We start from the raw sequence: 17310 nt of genomic DNA on the forward strand, positions 1-17310 counted from the left end.
GTAGGAGCCGACCTAGGGGGTAACCAGCAGACGCACGAAGGAGGCCCGGGAGAAGTAAATAACGCCCCTTTTTCATGCTTCCCAATCTAGTATGTGTCTTTCTCTAATTACAGAAGAGGTTTATAGGCTCTCTGGTTGTTTTGGTTTGGTTTTGTTTTGGGTTTTTTATATATATAGGCATGTATAGTGATTCTGGGCATGCAGCTACTGAGTGTGTAAATGGAATTTAACAGTAATGTGCATTTATGAATGTTGGTAGGCCAGATATTAATGAACATGAGGTAACGTTGGGGCAGAAGGTGGGATTAGGAGCAGTAGAATTAAGATGAGGAGTGGAAAGTTGTATTTCTCTAGAAATCTTCAAAGAGGGCAAACCTTTTTAGGCTATGGAACAGACTTCAGACAAAACAGACAGACTAATTTTTGTCAGTTAGTGCACTTCAATTAAACAGAGAAATTTTCTTCTACATGTTTTAGGGAGTGGCCCTTTACCAATATATCATGCCACCTTACATCTCAGTTAATCCCTTCTTCGTCAGTACTGGAGTGGAGTTTGTAAACACAGCAAATCCTGTTGTCAGTTCACAGGTGGCTATGTTGGTTCTGTCTCAGTAGGTGTAAACCAACAAAAACAAAGTGTGCTGCAGGAAAAGTGATGTGATGCAGAGAATGCCTAAGGCTTTGGCCTGAAATGTATATGGTTAAACCCTTGAGCTAAAAGTTATTCAGAACCATATTTTTGTTTGTTTGTTTAAAGATGTTCTCAGATTACAAAAGAATTTGGGGTTTGATAACATTCCTACAAATTATTTTCTCAACAGTTTCCATATGCATGGATATCACCGGAATCTTCTTACAAGAGCTTAAATTGTGTGTAAAATTGCCCTAAACATGAGTGGCTCCAAACCTGATATTCTGTGGGCCCCGCACCATGTTGACAGATTTGTTGTGTGCGATTCAGAATTGAGCCTTTATCACATTGACTCTGCTGTAAGTTCAGAACTCAAGGCAGGGTCCTTGCGGTTATCGGAAGAAACTACAGCTACGCTATTGTCAATAAATTCAGATACACCCTATATGAAATGTGTGGCTTGGTATCCAAAATACGATCCTGAATGTCTCCTTGCTGTTGGACAGGCCAATGGTCGAGTGGTACTTACTAGCCTCGGTCAAGATCACAACTCAAAATCTAAGGATTTGATAGGCAAAGAGTTTGTTCCCAAACATGCACGGCAATGCAATACGCTTGCGTGGAACCCACTAGATAGTAATTGGCTTGCTGCTGGGTTAGATAAACATCGGGCTGACTTTTCAGTTTTGATCTGGGATATCAGTAGCAAATATGCCCCAGAGACTGCAGTTGCTACAGAGAAAGTAAGACTTTCAGCAGGAGATCCAGAAGCAGGACTGGTAGTAACAAAGCCACTATATGAATTAGGACAGAACGATGCTTGTCTTTCTCTCTGTTGGCTTCCACGGGATCAGAAGCTGCTTTTAGCTGGAATGCATCGAAATCTGGCTATCTTTGATCTGAGGAACACAAGCCAAAAAATATTTGTAAACACCAAGGCTGTCCAAGGAGTGACTGTTGATCCCTATTTCCACGATCGTGTAGCTTCCTTCTATGAAGGTCAGGTTGCCATATGGGATTTAAGAAAGTTTGAAAAACCTGTTTTGACCTTGACTGAGCAACCAAAACCCTTAACAAAAGTTGCGTGGTGTCCAACAAGAACTGGACTGTTAGCTACTTTAACAAGGGATAGTAATATCATTAGACTGTATGACATGCAGCATACTCCCACCCCTATTGGAGATGAAACTGAGCCAACGATAATTGAAAGAAGTGTCCAACCATGTGAAAACTACATTGCTTCGTTTGCCTGGCATCCCACAAGTCAAAATCGAATGGTAGTGGTGACTCCCAACAGGACTATGTCTGACTTCACAGTTTTTGAAAGAATTTCTCTTGCATGGAGTCCAGTGACATCTTTAATGTGGGCTTGTGGACGACATCTATACGAGTGTACAGAAGAAGGAAAGGCTAGTTCCTTGGAGAAAGACATAGCAACCAAAATGCGGCTGAGAGCTCTGTCAAGGTATGGTCTTGATACTGAACAAATTTGGAGAAATCATCTCCTTGCTGGAAATGAAGATCCTCAGCTGAAATCGCTTTGGTACACTCTGCATTATATCCTTTATTTTACTGTAGTTTATATCCGAAAGAAGTAATATACCTTTACATATAAACCAGTTATGTGAAATGCATGAAAATCTTTAAGTATAATGCAACATCCTGTAAATACTTTGCATACGTTAATAGGATTTGGCTTTAAATTGAAAAAAAAAGTTTTTCAAACAGTTGGGAAAAATTAAGCTTCCTATACGTGAAAATACTTATGAAGCAGTATACTGAAGATATGGATCAAAAACTTACAGGAAACAAAGGGCCCTTAGTTTATGCTGGCATTAAATCAATTGTGAAGTCATCTTTGGGTAAGAATGTTTCACCTTGATAAGTTCTATTGTAGTATGTTTACAGAATGATGCACTCATGGGTTTGTCTTTAAAAAGAGGCTATTCAGAAATATAGAAACAAAGTATTTCTGTTTGTGTTTCAATATATGTAAGTTAACAATTTATATTACAGTAATTTCCAGAATTTTCAGTGTTCTTGGAAAGTCAGTAATCATAAAACCAAAGTATCCTCCGAGGTGAATCTTCAACTGAACTATTTCAAACTTTTGGGTTTTGACTATGGCACTGAAAATTCTTGCTCCTCACATAACTATTATGTTTTTCGAAGTTCCACAAAGGGGTGTAGTTCTAGGAAGCTGACTTTACTGTAGTTGCTGCTAATGTACTAAGTACATTTGTATAGCTATGTTTAAATAAGCTGGCTTGTTCTGAAGTGGTAATCACCCCTGGTACATCGCATTACGCCTCTCATGCTCAATGAAGTTTTTATTAGTATAATCTATTATTTGAGTCTTTCCTTCTCTATTCATTATATGTCTCATTAATATTTATGCTTGTTGGAGCAAAAAATAACTCTTCAATGGTGGGAAAGCTTCTAGCACGTTTATGCTTGCTAAGAAGAGGAGAACTGGTAGAGCAGGTGCTTGACTGTGTATTATGTATTTTCAAATTGAACATTCTCATAACTCCTGTCAACTGTAACAAGAATCTCCAAAATCTTAGGAAGTAGAGGAAAGAAGAAAGACTTAGTGGGAAATATGTGCCAAGTTCAGATGTATGATTATTAGCAGATCAAAATAGTTTTGTGTATGCTGCTCCTTACCATGGAGTTTTTAGTGATGTTAATTTAAAGCACTAAAATATGATACTCAGCTTTTGTACTCAGCTTTATGGCTGAAATAAAAGTGTTGCGTTATGGTTGCAATTTAAATTGTGATTTAAGCATAATTTAATTTACTTCCCATTTCTAGGAACAACAGAGAACCTCAGGCACAGCAGGAGTGGATCGGATAGACAGGCAGATATTATTCAGTATCTGAGTGAGGAGAGATCCTTGGCTTTGCAGCTCTGTGGGTGGATAAAGAAGGGAACAGACTTAGATGTGGAACCTTTTTTAAATTCATTGGAACAGGAAGGAGACTGGGAGCGAGCTGCTGCTGTAGCACTTTTCAACTTAGACATACGGCGAGCAATACAAATTCTAAATAAAGGGGCTTCCTCGGGAAAAGGTGTGTATTGTGGTTAGTATCTTTTATTTTGGCAATATAAGTAGATTTCTTTCTGTAAACAGAATTATGGAAGATAGTATGGAAAAGATGCCTGTCTTCTAAAATCATTACTTGAAGTGGTTGTGTTAGAACCTGAGAATCTGACAAATCCTGATCTTTTACTCCTCAGACTATCATAGGTCTTACTGCCCGGTTAAAATAGATGGTATTTTTCAGAATTTCTTATTGATACATACCCCGGAAAGTGCTACACTCAGAACTAGTGAGATTCTTTTATTTTAATGGAATTGCCTCTTGGCAGGATGTCATGGGTATCTGCTTCCGTTGGGCTGTATGCAGCTTTCTGCCAATGCAATGGCTGTGGAATAACTGAAACGTAATATTCAGGGTCTGCAGAAAACATTTGCTTTGGAGTAATATTTGGTAAGAGTTGCCATATATGAGGGAAAAGTTAAGATACTGGAGCCAGGAGATGGAGGTATTTTTGTTCTGTTTTCATGCCAGTATTCCTCCTACAGCTCCAATTGGCACCTGGGTTACCTTATTAAATTTAAAAGACTATCTTGCCACTAAAGTGGGTAGGTAAGACACAAACGAAGTTGTTACGGTTCTTTTATTTTCATTATTGCTCCTTTTTAGTGGGGGGAAGTGTGTGTGTGCGCTTTCCATAGGGCAGGTTCAGAGCGGAGACACACTATCTTCAAATTCAAAAATAAAACTGAACTTTCTGACAGACTGAATATTTAGATGAAATAGATTTAATGTTTTTAGGAAACTTGTTAACTTGAAGCTGCTATATGCAATTGTCATCCTCCAGCTAGGTCTGTTAAGTGGTGGCTATATATACAATCCTATCTTCTCACTTCTTGTGGATATGAATTATAGTAATGACAGTCTTTTATAATAGCAATAGGAACACATTATTAGTTCAAAACTATTTCAAAATACCAGAACCAGTGTGATGTTGCTTAAAGTGTAACTCAAGCTGTCATGCATGTGGGCTTCTGACTTTTAGAGCTGTTAACTTGCCCAAACAGAGGCATTTAAAGCAGAAACTATTAAATGCTAGTATATACACATTTATTTTAGCTAGTGTTAATTCTACTGCATTTTGTCTTGCATCCTGACAAAGCATTCTGTTTCAAATTGATGCTTTCAATTACAGTTTTAATTGGATTTTTTTAAAGTCCTTAACTTGAATATTGTTTCACTGATTGTTTTTAATAAATCAGGTGATCTGAACCTTAATGTAGTAGCAATGGCTCTATCAGGCTACACAGATGAGAAGAACTCACTTTGGAGAGAAATGTGCAGTACTCTAAGACTGCAATTGAACAACCCCTACTTGTGTGCTATGTTTGCTTTCCTGACAAGTGAGTCTGGTTCATATGATGGTGTTTTGGTGAGTAAATTTCTGTTATGTTAAAATTCTGTAAGTAATAGGTGCATATATATATATACACATACATATGTAGAGGAAATGCTATATACTCCATGACTTAACCAGATTAGAATGTATTATTTTCTCCTGATACTGGCAGATAACATTTTTTTTCTACTAAACAGACATCTCATATTAGTGAATGTTATGTTACAACAAACATGCATAAGCAGCCAAAATATCTGATATAGTTCACACATTTTTTAGAGGAAAATTTTTTTAGCATGGAGTTATTAAACCACTGGAAATACATTATCAAAATAATTTAAGCAGGGGGGGAAAGGGGAGAGAGATTAATAATGGAAATGCACAAAACAGAGTAAGTGCAGTGGAGTTTGCAGAACTTTCATCAAGCTATATTTGCATTGAATTGTATCTTATTTTTGCTTGTTTACTTGTTAAAATAATTTCACTGTGTTGAAACAGGAAACAGAATAGTTTCACATCTTCTGAAATGGATATAAAAATTACCATGTGAAAAGCAAACTAAATCTTTAATTATGAGGTACTTTGAACCTTTGGAGGCGTAACATACTTGATCTTTGGTTAGAGAAGAACAGAAATTCTTGATTCAGTAGGAATTATCTAGCCCAAGGGAGGACTCCTGTGATGCAACAGGGTAATTGGCCTAAACCTCTTGAAAACAAAGTTGTCATAATATGATGCTTTTAGAGTATTAACCAAAAAATAAGGTAAGAATCCCAGAGGAGAGAAACCTGAGACTTTTTTTTCCCCTCTCTTCAAGAGAGAATGTTCTTGTTCTCTGGATATTAGGTAATAATTTTATAGTTGTTTTTTATTGATGAATTGGAAACTGACCGATCATAGGGTGGTTTTTTTCAATTTTAGTTTTTATTTCAGTGAGACCTGTTGAAATTTGCATGAAAAGGATTTTGCCAAGCGCATCCCCTTGTTTTGGCAATGTCAATCACAATTTCTAGTCTGAAAATATCAGGAGGGAAAAATATGGGCACAGCTAAGTACCAGAATTAGTCTAGTCACAGATTTTTTTTTTCTTCAGTGTCGCATCTAGTGAAAGGATTAAAAAGCAGAAAGTAAATATTGCGTTGCTGCACCTTGATTGCCAATGTGCTTGTGAGAAATCCATGTTCTGCGTGTTTGGAGTTAGTTTTTGGTTGTTTGGGGTTTTTTTTGTTTGTTTTGTTTATAAACTTTTAGATGTGATTTTAGGAAGAAATTAAGTGGTTAGGCTAGTTATTTTGTAAATATGGTAAATGAAGGTTGGTTTGTTTTCCTTCCCACTGTGACTTGGTGAGCCTCTTGGCTATACGTGCTAGAAGCACTAAGCCCAGCTCTACATGACTTGCAAAGTTTCTTTTCCTAGAGTTTCATAAACCACATAGGATGTGTTGTACCAGGCTTTCCTGCCATTTCAGTAGACTGTTCCAGTAGCTGCAGTCTTGCTCAGATACCTGTGTCTGAGTATAAGTGATTAATCTGATATTTAGTGTTAGCTTTCTTCAGATGTGATGCTTTCTTTGTACACAATCAATTTCATAATATTAGTTATACAATAGTGCAAATGTTCTAACTTTTACAAACAATGTATTGAAAAACTGGAAACATGCATGTGATGGTAGTATTCCTGTTTTTCTGTCCAAAGTATGAAAATAACGTAGCTGTACGAGACAGAGTGGCATTTGCTTGCAAGTTCCTCAGTGATGCTCAGGTAAGTTTGTGGTTGCACATTTAAGCAAACCGTTAAACTGGGCTTTATTTAGAGGTGGAAGAAACTCTGAGGTGGAGGGGTAAACAGTGGAAGCAATGAGTCATGAGTGATTTGTTTTTTCTCATCGCAGTAGACTATAAGGTATCATATATTCTGGTCTTCAGTTTGTACCTTCAGCTTGATTTTTTTTTTCTTGTTTCTTTGGGTTTTCTTATTAGTATTCATGACATGCTAGTTTGTTAAATGCTATTGCATTACCTGTATGTCTGGTTTACTATAAAGTATTTGCACTTATTCAGTATTTATTTCCAGATGTTTACATTCTCTCAAATGAAGGCTTGGTTTTACAGAAGGAGTGTTTTCTTTTAAATTCACTGAAGTATTTAAAGAATATGTAACCTCCCTCTTTGCACTTCCTATCAGGAGGCTTAAAGTTTGTTGATAAGTACTTGAATTCTTGCAATATAGTGGATATAGCCATATAATTTTTTCTATGTAACGTCCAGCAAGCAGCATATTCTGTTAGCAGCAAACACTCTTAAAGAAAGATATTCAAATTGTGAAAAGTTGTATGCCAACATAAATTATTTTAGGGAGGTTTGAACTGACGGCAAAAGTTAAGTAATTTTTTTCTTTTTTTGTAGCTGAACAGGTTTATTGAAAAGCTGACGAATGAAATGAAAGATGCTGGGAATTTGGAGGGAATACTGTTAACAGGGCTGACAAAAGATGGAGTTGACTTGATGGAAAGTTATGTTGACAGAACTGGAGATGTCCAGACAGCAAGCTATTGCATGCTACAGGTTAGTGTTTCACTCAAAAATAAATCTTTATAGAGGAGAATTAAACATAGTTTCTTTAGCAGTATAGTACTGAATCTTGTGAACTAAAAATTATGTTCTATAATGAATTGGGACGATATATATCATGCTTGTTTTGCAGAATCATCTGGAACGCTCAGTGTTAACTATAAACATGTATCTTCACTCTGGTTGAGATAGCTTGAGGAGATAGTAGGGGAAGGAGGCAAAAAGAAAACATAATCCTTTTCACTAGCTGAACTGGGAATACGCATTCTTCTGCTTATTGCTGATGTGTTTCCTGACAGGTTCACTATTATTTTTTCTTCCAGGATTTTGATAGAGAACTGAGGTGAGGGGTTTTTTTTGTCTGTAGGCATTGTGTTTGTTTTTGAAATGATGGACTTATCTTGGCCCTTACACAGTTGTGGCTATTGCCAGCACTGTGTTTAACTGCATATGTAATCATAACAATGATATAGACTGTGATATGTGAGAGAATTTTATAATCCTTCATCTGACAGACAGGAATTTTTAGGAGGATGTGGCAGCACAAGTGTTTTCAGCCAGAGAGGCAGACTGAACAAAATTTTTATCAAACTTGCCTTACAGTTTAACAGAAGATTAATCTTTTCCTAGACAAATTACACTGTATTATTTCTCGTACCTCATAGTACACTTTAAAAAAGTGAATAATATGTATTGTGTGTCTTCAGTGTGTGTCTGACATTTTTTCCTGCATGCTTTAGGGTTCTCCATCGGATGTACTTAAGGATGAGAGGGTTCAGTACTGGATTGAGAACTACAGGAATCTTTTAGATGCTTGGAGATTTTGGCATAAACGTGCAGAATTTGATATCCATAGGAGTAAGCTGGATCCTAGCTCAAAACCTTTAGCCCAGGTAAATGTAATTCTTGTATGAAGTATGACCAGTCCAGAGAGGAAGGTGGCATGGTACTTCCATAGAAAAAAGTTGCTAGCTGCACCTTGGCATTCATGAGGATTCATGTGCAAAAGAAAGATTTCAACTAAGGCTGCCCTAAAAACATAGCTGTGTTTTTTTCAAAATATTTTTTTAGGAAGGACTTGATAACTGTTTATCTGATAGAGAGTACAGAAATATCGCAGACAATTCTACATTTCTTCATATCTAATCTAGCAAATCAGGTTTCTACTGTTTTATTTGTGTTCTTTTTTTTTTCTTTTCTTAAACCTTTTTCTTTCAAATAGCAGGTTGTCTTTCAGAAGCTGTAACTTTTCAACACATTTTTCTAGGGAAACCGGGGTTTTTTTCCTCCCATGTTGAAAAACAAAATCAGAGATGTATCATCCAGCTGAATTCAGCATCAGGGTGAGGATGATGCTGAAAGCAGGGAATTGAACCAAGAACTAGTTCAAATTGTCTCTGTTTTACTTGAAGTGAACCTCAAAGCTATTTTGAGGCCCTTGAACATTAAACTAAAAGTGAATAGCAGCAACTTTCATTATCACTTCTGAACATAAGCTAAACCAAAAACTAACGCTCTGTCCAAATGCTTTCTGCGTAACATCTGGTGGCATTTTTAGCCAACATGGTCTTACCACAGTACCTTCCACTCTCATGTCTACTGAGTATGTGTATTACACACCTTGGGGCCCAAGGGTTTCTAAGGAAGGCTATTTTTGAATTCATTGTCTGTCATCCCTCTTTAAGGAGAGCTGGATCTGTAGTGCTCCAAGTGGGAGGGAGTTGAGTTTACTGCTCCTTCCTTTTTTGATCAACATAAATAGCCTCTAAAGAGTTTAAAATATGTGTTCCTTGGTATCAAGTCACAACTTGTGGCCTAAGGTATGCAGATAAATATTAGGAAAATCCTCATGTTGGGGACTGTAGGGTGGGTCACCTGACTGTAAGGAGGAAGAGACCAGATTTAATTATACAGTAAGCAGAGTAAACTTAATTTCTTTCATTACTGTACATACAGCTTTTTATTATCTTAAATAATACCTTTCCAAGTGTATTTGAAGTTAAGTGAGTGGCATTAAGGCCTACTTCTCAGGACTATGTGCCACATCTATAAGCCAAGATGTTAGGAACTCCTTCACAACTAGCCTTGGCTTTCCAGGGTACTCTCTAGAATATCTGGTAAATAAATGTTTGCTAGCCTGAACGAATTCACTCATAGGTGTAGCAAAAGTGTAACCAAACCAAAAAATTAATGGGCTTTTGTTCTCTTCAGGTGTTTGTGAGTTGCAATTTCTGTGGAAAATCAATCTCTTACAGCTGTTCAGCTATTCCTCATCAGGGGCGAGGTTTTAGCCAATATGGAGTTAGCGGTTCACCAACTAAGTCAAAAGTTACAAGCTGTCCTGGTTGCCGTAAACCCCTTCCTCGCTGTGCACTTTGCTTGATAAACATGGGAACACCAGTTTCCAGCTGTCCAGGTATGACAAAGTGGGTTTTACTTACTCAGCTAGAGTACTAGTTAGATGCCTAATTAGCAGTTCCTGCTGGAAGATCTTCTGTTGCACCTTTTTCTTTCTATTTGTACTTACACTGTAAATATTCATGCTCATCATTCTGAGGGAGGAAGACCATAACTGAAAACTTGTTTACATTCCATCTGATTTTATGATGAAACCTATGTCTCAGTTCTTTGGTGTCAGATGGTATGCACAGTTACTTGATTCTGACAGTTTTCCCAGTGAAATTGTCAGTGAAATTCCATGGTTAGACAGATTAAAAGATTTGAGTATTGTGGTGGTAAGTATGGTGAGCTTTAAAACTGCAAGAAATCGGAAGTGTGTTTTCTTGAGGTGAATTGTAGGGATGCTACAAAAATCTTGGAATGTAAAGACGAAGAGAGAATAAATTTGATGTGGTATACTTTCTTTCATTAAGTATGAAAGAATGTATGGGTCATGCTGTCACAGCCAAGAAATACTATAACTAGAATCTTTTTGTTCTAAATGTCTTGAGCTCAGCATTATACGAGGTCTAAATGAAAATGATTTTGTCCATATTTTTAGGTCAGTCTTGTTATAGAGCCATGAGCAGCTGTGCAGTTGTCATCTATTTATATATCTCTTCTCATCCTTTCACTGATCTGTGTTATGACTTTTATATTCTAATTGTTTCAATTCATAACTTAGATTTTCTTGATTTTTCTAAAGCAGAACATTTAGTGTGCAGTAAAACAGACCCATAATTCACTGGAACGAAGTCGATGACTGAAACAAATCACTGTTGAAAGAGATTCTGTCTGTAAAATTTGTTTAATAGGCAAGTTTAGCATATCCGTAAGATGTGAAACAACAGCTCAGCAATATAATTCTTGTTTTGGCATTCCACCAGTTCTTAATAATTTTACTGACTGCTCTTTTAGAATCAGGCTACTTCTTCACATCATGGTCCTAATTTCGGATTTATTCTAATAGTGTCACTGGGACTGAAGTATAAATGAAGCATGATGATTTACAAGCGTGTTTGTGGGGGTGGGTTTGCCTCTGCACAGGAGGATCCAAGTCAGATGAAAAAGTGGATCTTAGCAAAGACAAGAAGTTAGCCCAGTTCAACAACTGGTTTACTTGGTGTCACAACTGTAGGCATGGTGGACATGCTGGACATATGCTTAGCTGGTTCAGGTAAGTTGATGTTAAAATCTTTCTTATTTCACATGTGTATGCTGCACTGAGTAGAACATGCCTCCTTGGCTGTATCTATCATTATAATGCCTTGTTGGTTTAGAACATATGCAAAACTTAATGATGATGCTGAGTTTTTCTGAGATACTATGTCCTTGCACATACTTAAATGTATAGACTACAAAATTCTTGTTAGTTTTATTTTACCTGTTTTTTCTTTTTTCTGCTGTTGATATCTAGGGACCATACCGAGTGCCCAGTTTCTGCCTGCTCTTGTAAGTGTATGCAGCTGGATACAACAGGGAATCTCATACCAGCAGAGACTGTCCAGGCATAAATATTGTTTGGAAATGTGGGACTCTCTAATGGATGTCCATCATAGTCCAAGCATATATTTTAGACAAAGGTCACATGTGACTTAGTGACTGTGAAAAAATAAATTGCTATCAGATTAGTAAAATGATGTGTGTATGACTGTGCTTGGTAGAAACGGGTATTACTGAAGTGAGTCCCTGGTATAGTATGTGGTCCTTGTTCAGAGGATTGAAGCAGTTCAGTTCAAAAGCACTCCTGGAATTGTAGACTCTGGAGTTTTCAGGGTTATGCTAATTGGCCCTTTTATTTGTTTTCCAAACAAAGCAGTGTTTATCTGCTGTGAAAGTGGGCCTTCAAAATAAACACCTGAAAAGTGTTCTTCAGAGGATCATGAAGTGATGCTGTGCATTCCTCTGTTCATTGTTTGATCACGCTTTCTTGTATGCAAACGATCATTTCCTTGCAAGTTTATTCAAAATGCCACTGTTACTTGTATTCTAAAGATTTTTATTTAAAAAAAAAATCCACTTCTTTCTGTTCCCAAGTTCTGTTAATAGTAAAGCAATATCTTTACAATTCAAGGTCTTATTTAATTTACCTACATACCTAGCTGATGTGAATTTTAATGCTAAAGAATTTGGGGGTTTTGTCTCCTAGCAATGTCCTAGAGAAGAGTTCCCTGAAAAGTCATGTGTCTGTTTCAGTGCAGAGTGCAGGTAAACTACAGGAGGTTTCATTTGACTGATTATTTTTTAATGTAATACTGTGAAGAACTGAAATCTCAAGAACTGGAGATTTGTACATCTTAAGTTTTAAACTACTTGCTGAGTTTTGACTACAAAAATATTTGGATAATCAGCATTTCCCTGTACTTCTGAAATATGCTGGGAAGTGTGAAATCAGCCTATATAAATCCTGCTTCTGGTCACTAGCAGACACCAGTCTGCTCCCGAAAGGCTGCACAATTTTAGGTTATTGACCAGAAACAGTTCTAGATATGTTACCAGCTGGAATTAAGATTATTTATTAACTTGAGAGAGAGTCAATGATATTTTGCTAATACTGCACTAGGAGCTAATTGGTATTGTTGTCCTTGATTTCGTAGGCAACAAAATTCACACAAATTAGGGGAAAAAACCTGTTTTAAGGTATGTGATAATAACATCAGTTTACTTGGTGTGTGTTTGTTTACTAGTAGAAACAGTATATGAGTTACTTAACACTTGCATCCTATGAAATACTAAATGGAATGCTAGCAATAAACTGGTACCATATTGCCAGGACTGTGAGAATTGGTGTTTTAAAAGAGAATATATTGTAATATACCACTAGTTCTAAGTGCTGTAGTGTAGTTGCAACAAGATAGAATGTGGAAATGTTTTTTGTAGATGTACATGATTACATTCAGGACTTTGGGTTGTATTTTCTGATTTAGCATTAATGTTGTAATACATCTGCTACCTTTATTCTGATCTAAAATTCTTGCCTAATTGACAAAGATCTTTTTTAAAGTTAAAAATCTAAGGTACTTTGTAGGCTGGGAGAGCAGTTCCATTTTTTTCTTGTTAGAATATTTATTTCTCTTTCCAGTATTTTTGCACACTGCATGTTGCTGTTAAAGAGCTCTTCAAAATGTTCTCCATTTATAAATGTAAAATGGGGTTTAATGTATAATACCCTATTTATATAAATACAGGCAATAGAACTTTTGCTTTATGGAAATGAGGATTTGTAAGTGTCAAGGATGTTTTTATTCCTCTGTAGTAACAACGTTTAGTAAATTTTCCTGATAGTTTCCATGTCCAGGTGAATGCAACTACTAACTTACAATGTCTCATTTTCTCATGTAAAGAAAACTCATTTATAATGTTTTTGACTTGACTATACCTGTTTGTGTCAAATTCTATCATTTCATTAAATTAGGTGCTTACTTTGATACTCAGCATGTCTTTGAAATGTTTTGGATTATGAATGTGTGCACATTCTGGCACAGTGGGACTATCACTTTTGGCTGTTGTAATTGGTAATCAGGCTTTCAGGCCAGTAATTACACTATTGGCAAAATTTACAAAGAGGTGTATTTTTTTTTAATGATCAGATTTTTCCCTTGTTTTGCTTTTAATAAAGCTGTGATTTTAAGGGTGATATGTTGTCTTCTAACAAAAAAATGCAGCTACAGACATTTTATTAGCTTCAAAATTTACTGTTTTCTGATACCTGCTCAACTCTGATAGAGTTAACTAGATGAAGGTGGCCTTGCGTGCTAAAATGTTTTGACCCTACGGTTCAAGCTGATTACATTTAATTATTTTCATGGCATTATATGCTTCAGCCTTGCTTCCCTTCCCCGATTAAGTACAAGCACAGGCTGCTTGCGCGTGAGCACAACGCAAGTTGTGCATGTGTCCGTGCCCGAGCAAGGACGGCAGAGCAGGTCTGGTGATGGTGACCAGGGTCAGCCCAGAGTCCAGAGACTGCCAGATAACTCTGCAGGGCCACCCCTGACAAGGCTTCTCCCCGCCTCCCCTGTTCCTGCATAGTACTTCACTGCATAGCTGCATTCTGCTGGCCTGCCTCAGGATCCACACTAAGACTGAATTTCCCCACGAGAATTTGCCAAATTTTAGTCTATTCCTCCATTTCAGATTCACGGACTGCTTTCTGTACCTTAACCAACTGGGACATAAAACCATTCTCCTTCTGGGCTGTCAGAGTGGAGAGGGAAGTCACAGTAGCTTTGCTGGCCCATAAGGAGGGCTGCTCCCAGCTTCCTTACCTGCAAGTCCTTCTTCCCCACTGCTATGGGGCTTTGAGCAGGAGTAACTCTTAACCACCGAGTGGTGATTTCCATGTGCACCAGACACGCCAAGGAGAGGTCTGGCTGGAGAAAGTGGGGGCACCTGGATTGCAATATGGCGCTTGTTATGGTGGCAATCCCTTGTGGCTCCACACAAGCGCTGGTGGGATGCAGCTGTGCCGTTGCCCTCCCGAAGTGCAGAGATTCTTCCATCCCATGTGTAGGTTCCCTAATTAAGACTCTATCACATCTGTTTGATAATTTTTATTTGTACTTTAGCCTGCTGGACAGCTAAAACAGACTGATGGTTTAAGAATTGTTTCTCAAAACATAGCTCTCCAACTTCAAAACAGTATTTCATGAAGACTGGACCCCACCTAGCAGCCCCTGCAACAAGGCAGGCAGCCTTAAGCTGCCTCTCGTTTTTGAAGTGCTTAGTAACCAGCTTCTGCTAAAGCCTAACCTCTACTGCAGCCAAGGAAGCCCAGGTTGGGGCCTGCTCAATCCCCTGTCCACCTTTCCAACAGCTGTCTTGCCCAGTCTGTGCTTCCCTGTGCCTCTGGCAGATGACCCTTCTACACCAGATTCATTTTCTCCAGTTATGCTTACTGGGATCAGGATCCTGCCAACTATGCCAGATGTTACAGGAGAAGGCAACGTGACAGCATCCCCCCATACCAAAGTTGGGAAGGATGCTCCAAATATTTCCTTAGGGCAGGGAAAAAGGTGCCAGGTCCCAGAAGTTGGTGACAAGCATAGTGGGAGTTAGTGGGCTCACTGTCCTGCTCCAAGTGACGGGAACCTGTCCCAGGCAGCCCTGATCACATCACTCACTTCATACCCCCCTTTCCTCTCCCATGTTCCCACCCTTACCACCCTTATGTCCTCCCAAAGAAGCCGCCAGCTCCTGCGCATACCTTCCACTACTGGCCCTGGTTTTGGTGACATCCCTCTTTGGTGTTTATGATACAGTTGCCCTGGTGACGCCCCTTCGGTCAGCCACCCATGAAGCTATTTCCCATTTTATTATCTATGAGGTCTGGCAGTTTCTCACACCACCTTCTTGTTAGTGCAGTCCTAACTGACGGTTAGCAGGCCCTGTGGTTATTCCTTTCCCTTGGGTATCTGGCATGGCTGGCAGTTTTCCACATTCCTACCCTGGCAAATGCATATATGACCTGAGTGTTACATTAATATCAAGAATATTTTACAGTTCCTTGCATTGCTGTCTTGTTAGTGTAGCCATATAACCAGTGTAGGCCATTTATTCACAAACATTGATAGCCTATAGAGAAACAGATGAATAAAAACCACATAGTGGAAACTTTTAGTTGCGTACTGCTTGCCTAGCCATGTATCATTGATGCGGGACTGCACCAACAAGAAGAGTCTTGACTGACAGAAGGAAACTGTAGTATTTCCCACTCAGACGTGCTCAAACATTTACACCCAAGACCACATATCCCAGGATGGTCTCTGTATGGTGGTAAAGTGCTATGGCCATCTAGTGGTACACTTCCATTAGGCCTGGATAGTCTTGGTAACTAACTGTACATAGCATTTTACAGAATATATGTACATGCACAAAGTATCAATTTTCTAAAGTAGAATAGTACAAAAGACTCCTAAAAGCTAGGAAAACGTGCATGCAGTTATTAAGAATGACATTTTATTCTACTGACCACTAAAATATAGTGGTGATAGCACTACAGGATGGAACATGGTATCATGCTCCATGGACATCATGTTCTTGTTTGCTGTGTGAGGCTAACTCCTACTTCAGAAGGCCTCCTCCTTCCCAGTGACAGTAACTTTGTCATTGTCTTTTACATACGAAGGGGAAAAAACACAGATCACCTGTTAACTTGGTCATCCACCCAGTTTTCAGTAACTTTGATAAGAAGCCTTTAAAACATAAATTTCTTGACTGAAAACTGGGATGTTTATAAATCAGCACAAAGCTAGTAATCTTAATAAGGCACCAAATCTAGCTATTAAACCTGAAACCTCTTTGTATGAAAGGTTAATGAACATGGCTATGGTTTATTTAAAATACTTTGAAATACTTTATTAATTCACAGAGAATATTTCCAAAGTTAGATTTTACCTTGATCGTGTTACCTTAAGAGATGTAAGAATTCTATGTGCTCTAAGTAGCCTGGACAGTAACAAAATTAGGAACCGTGTGGAAGTTTATATGGTTAAAGTCACCATGACAAGCTGGCTGAATCCTGGTACTTCTGCTTAGATTCCCACCAAGAACAAAGGTTGTGATGGGAAGTCAACTGCGCTTGAAATCCCCAAGCCTAACTAGACATCTTCCAAGTGTTTAACATCAGTGCAAAAGGCAAGTACCTGGTACTCCACTTTGTTAAAATTAGCTGTGTCAGGTAAAACAGAGCAGGAGTCACCAGATGTCACTGAAAACAGCACTCACAAGATGTAACACTGACATGAACAGTTAAATGCAGTCAGATCTTTTTTATTGGAGAAGACCATTTTCAAGATGCAAAATAACCCCCTATGTTCAATAAATTTGTATCAAAGCAAATTAAATAAAAAAACTTTACATTAAAACCCCACTAAATGTCTTCAATATGAGTTTTCTGTAAAGTATCTTAGAACCTCTACCACCAACAACAAAAAGATACCTACAAAACTTCAGTTTCTAGCAAGACCAGTCCTGCAAGAGAACACTCCTCATGGATGCAAAAGGGTTAAATATGTACAGACAGTGAAATATCCACAGAAGTGTTCTCCTTCTTGCTGAGTAAATAAATTTTCAAAGAAAACATTCTTCACTGGCAATACATGGCACACGTAACAGCATCTTTTCAGTATATTTGTTGGAAATAAATGCAACTATTATGATGCTGTCAGGCAAGAAAGCTATGGTACTATTGTCCTCCCTGAAGCTCCAAATAGAAACTAAGAAAAA

At 38.0% G+C, this 17310-nt stretch overlaps 1 protein-coding gene across 1 annotated transcript; it reads left to right on the forward strand.

Moving 5' to 3' along the window:
- The first annotated feature begins 827 nt into the window (after positions 1–827).
- On the forward strand, positions 828–11845 carry MIOS (missing oocyte, meiosis regulator, homolog (Drosophila)). The gene is made up of 10 exons (XM_009698686.1): positions 828–2188; positions 2395–2493; positions 3447–3704; positions 4937–5106; positions 6770–6835; positions 7480–7638; positions 8385–8537; positions 9856–10060; positions 11131–11260; positions 11501–11845. Exons 1-10 carry the CDS (start codon positions 892–894, stop codon positions 11595–11597), a joined length of 2634 nt encoding a protein of 877 aa, XP_009696988.1. The 5' UTR covers positions 828–891; the 3' UTR covers positions 11598–11845.
- Positions 11846–17310: the final 5465 nt, after the last annotated feature.

The sequence above is a fragment of the Cariama cristata genome, unplaced genomic scaffold (assembly GCF_000690535.1).
Source record: "Cariama cristata isolate BGI_N322 unplaced genomic scaffold, ASM69053v1 scaffold18714, whole genome shotgun sequence".
Lineage (NCBI taxonomy): Eukaryota > Metazoa > Chordata > Aves > Cariamiformes > Cariamidae > Cariama > Cariama cristata.

What these genes read in the sequence shown, in the direction of transcription:
- MIOS (XM_009698686.1), top strand. Translation starts at nt 892, where the DNA reads ATGAGTGGCTCCAAACCTGATATTCTGTGGGCCCCGCACCATGTTGAC. An exon ending in CAAGCTATTGCATGCTACAG is followed by an intron (nt 7,639 to 8,384) that starts GTTAGTGTTTCA and finishes TGCATGCTTTAG; the next exon opens with GGTTCTCCATCGGATGTACT. An exon ending in GCTCAAAACCTTTAGCCCAG is followed by an intron (nt 8,538 to 9,855) that starts GTAAATGTAATT and finishes TGTTCTCTTCAG; the next exon opens with GTGTTTGTGAGTTGCAATTT.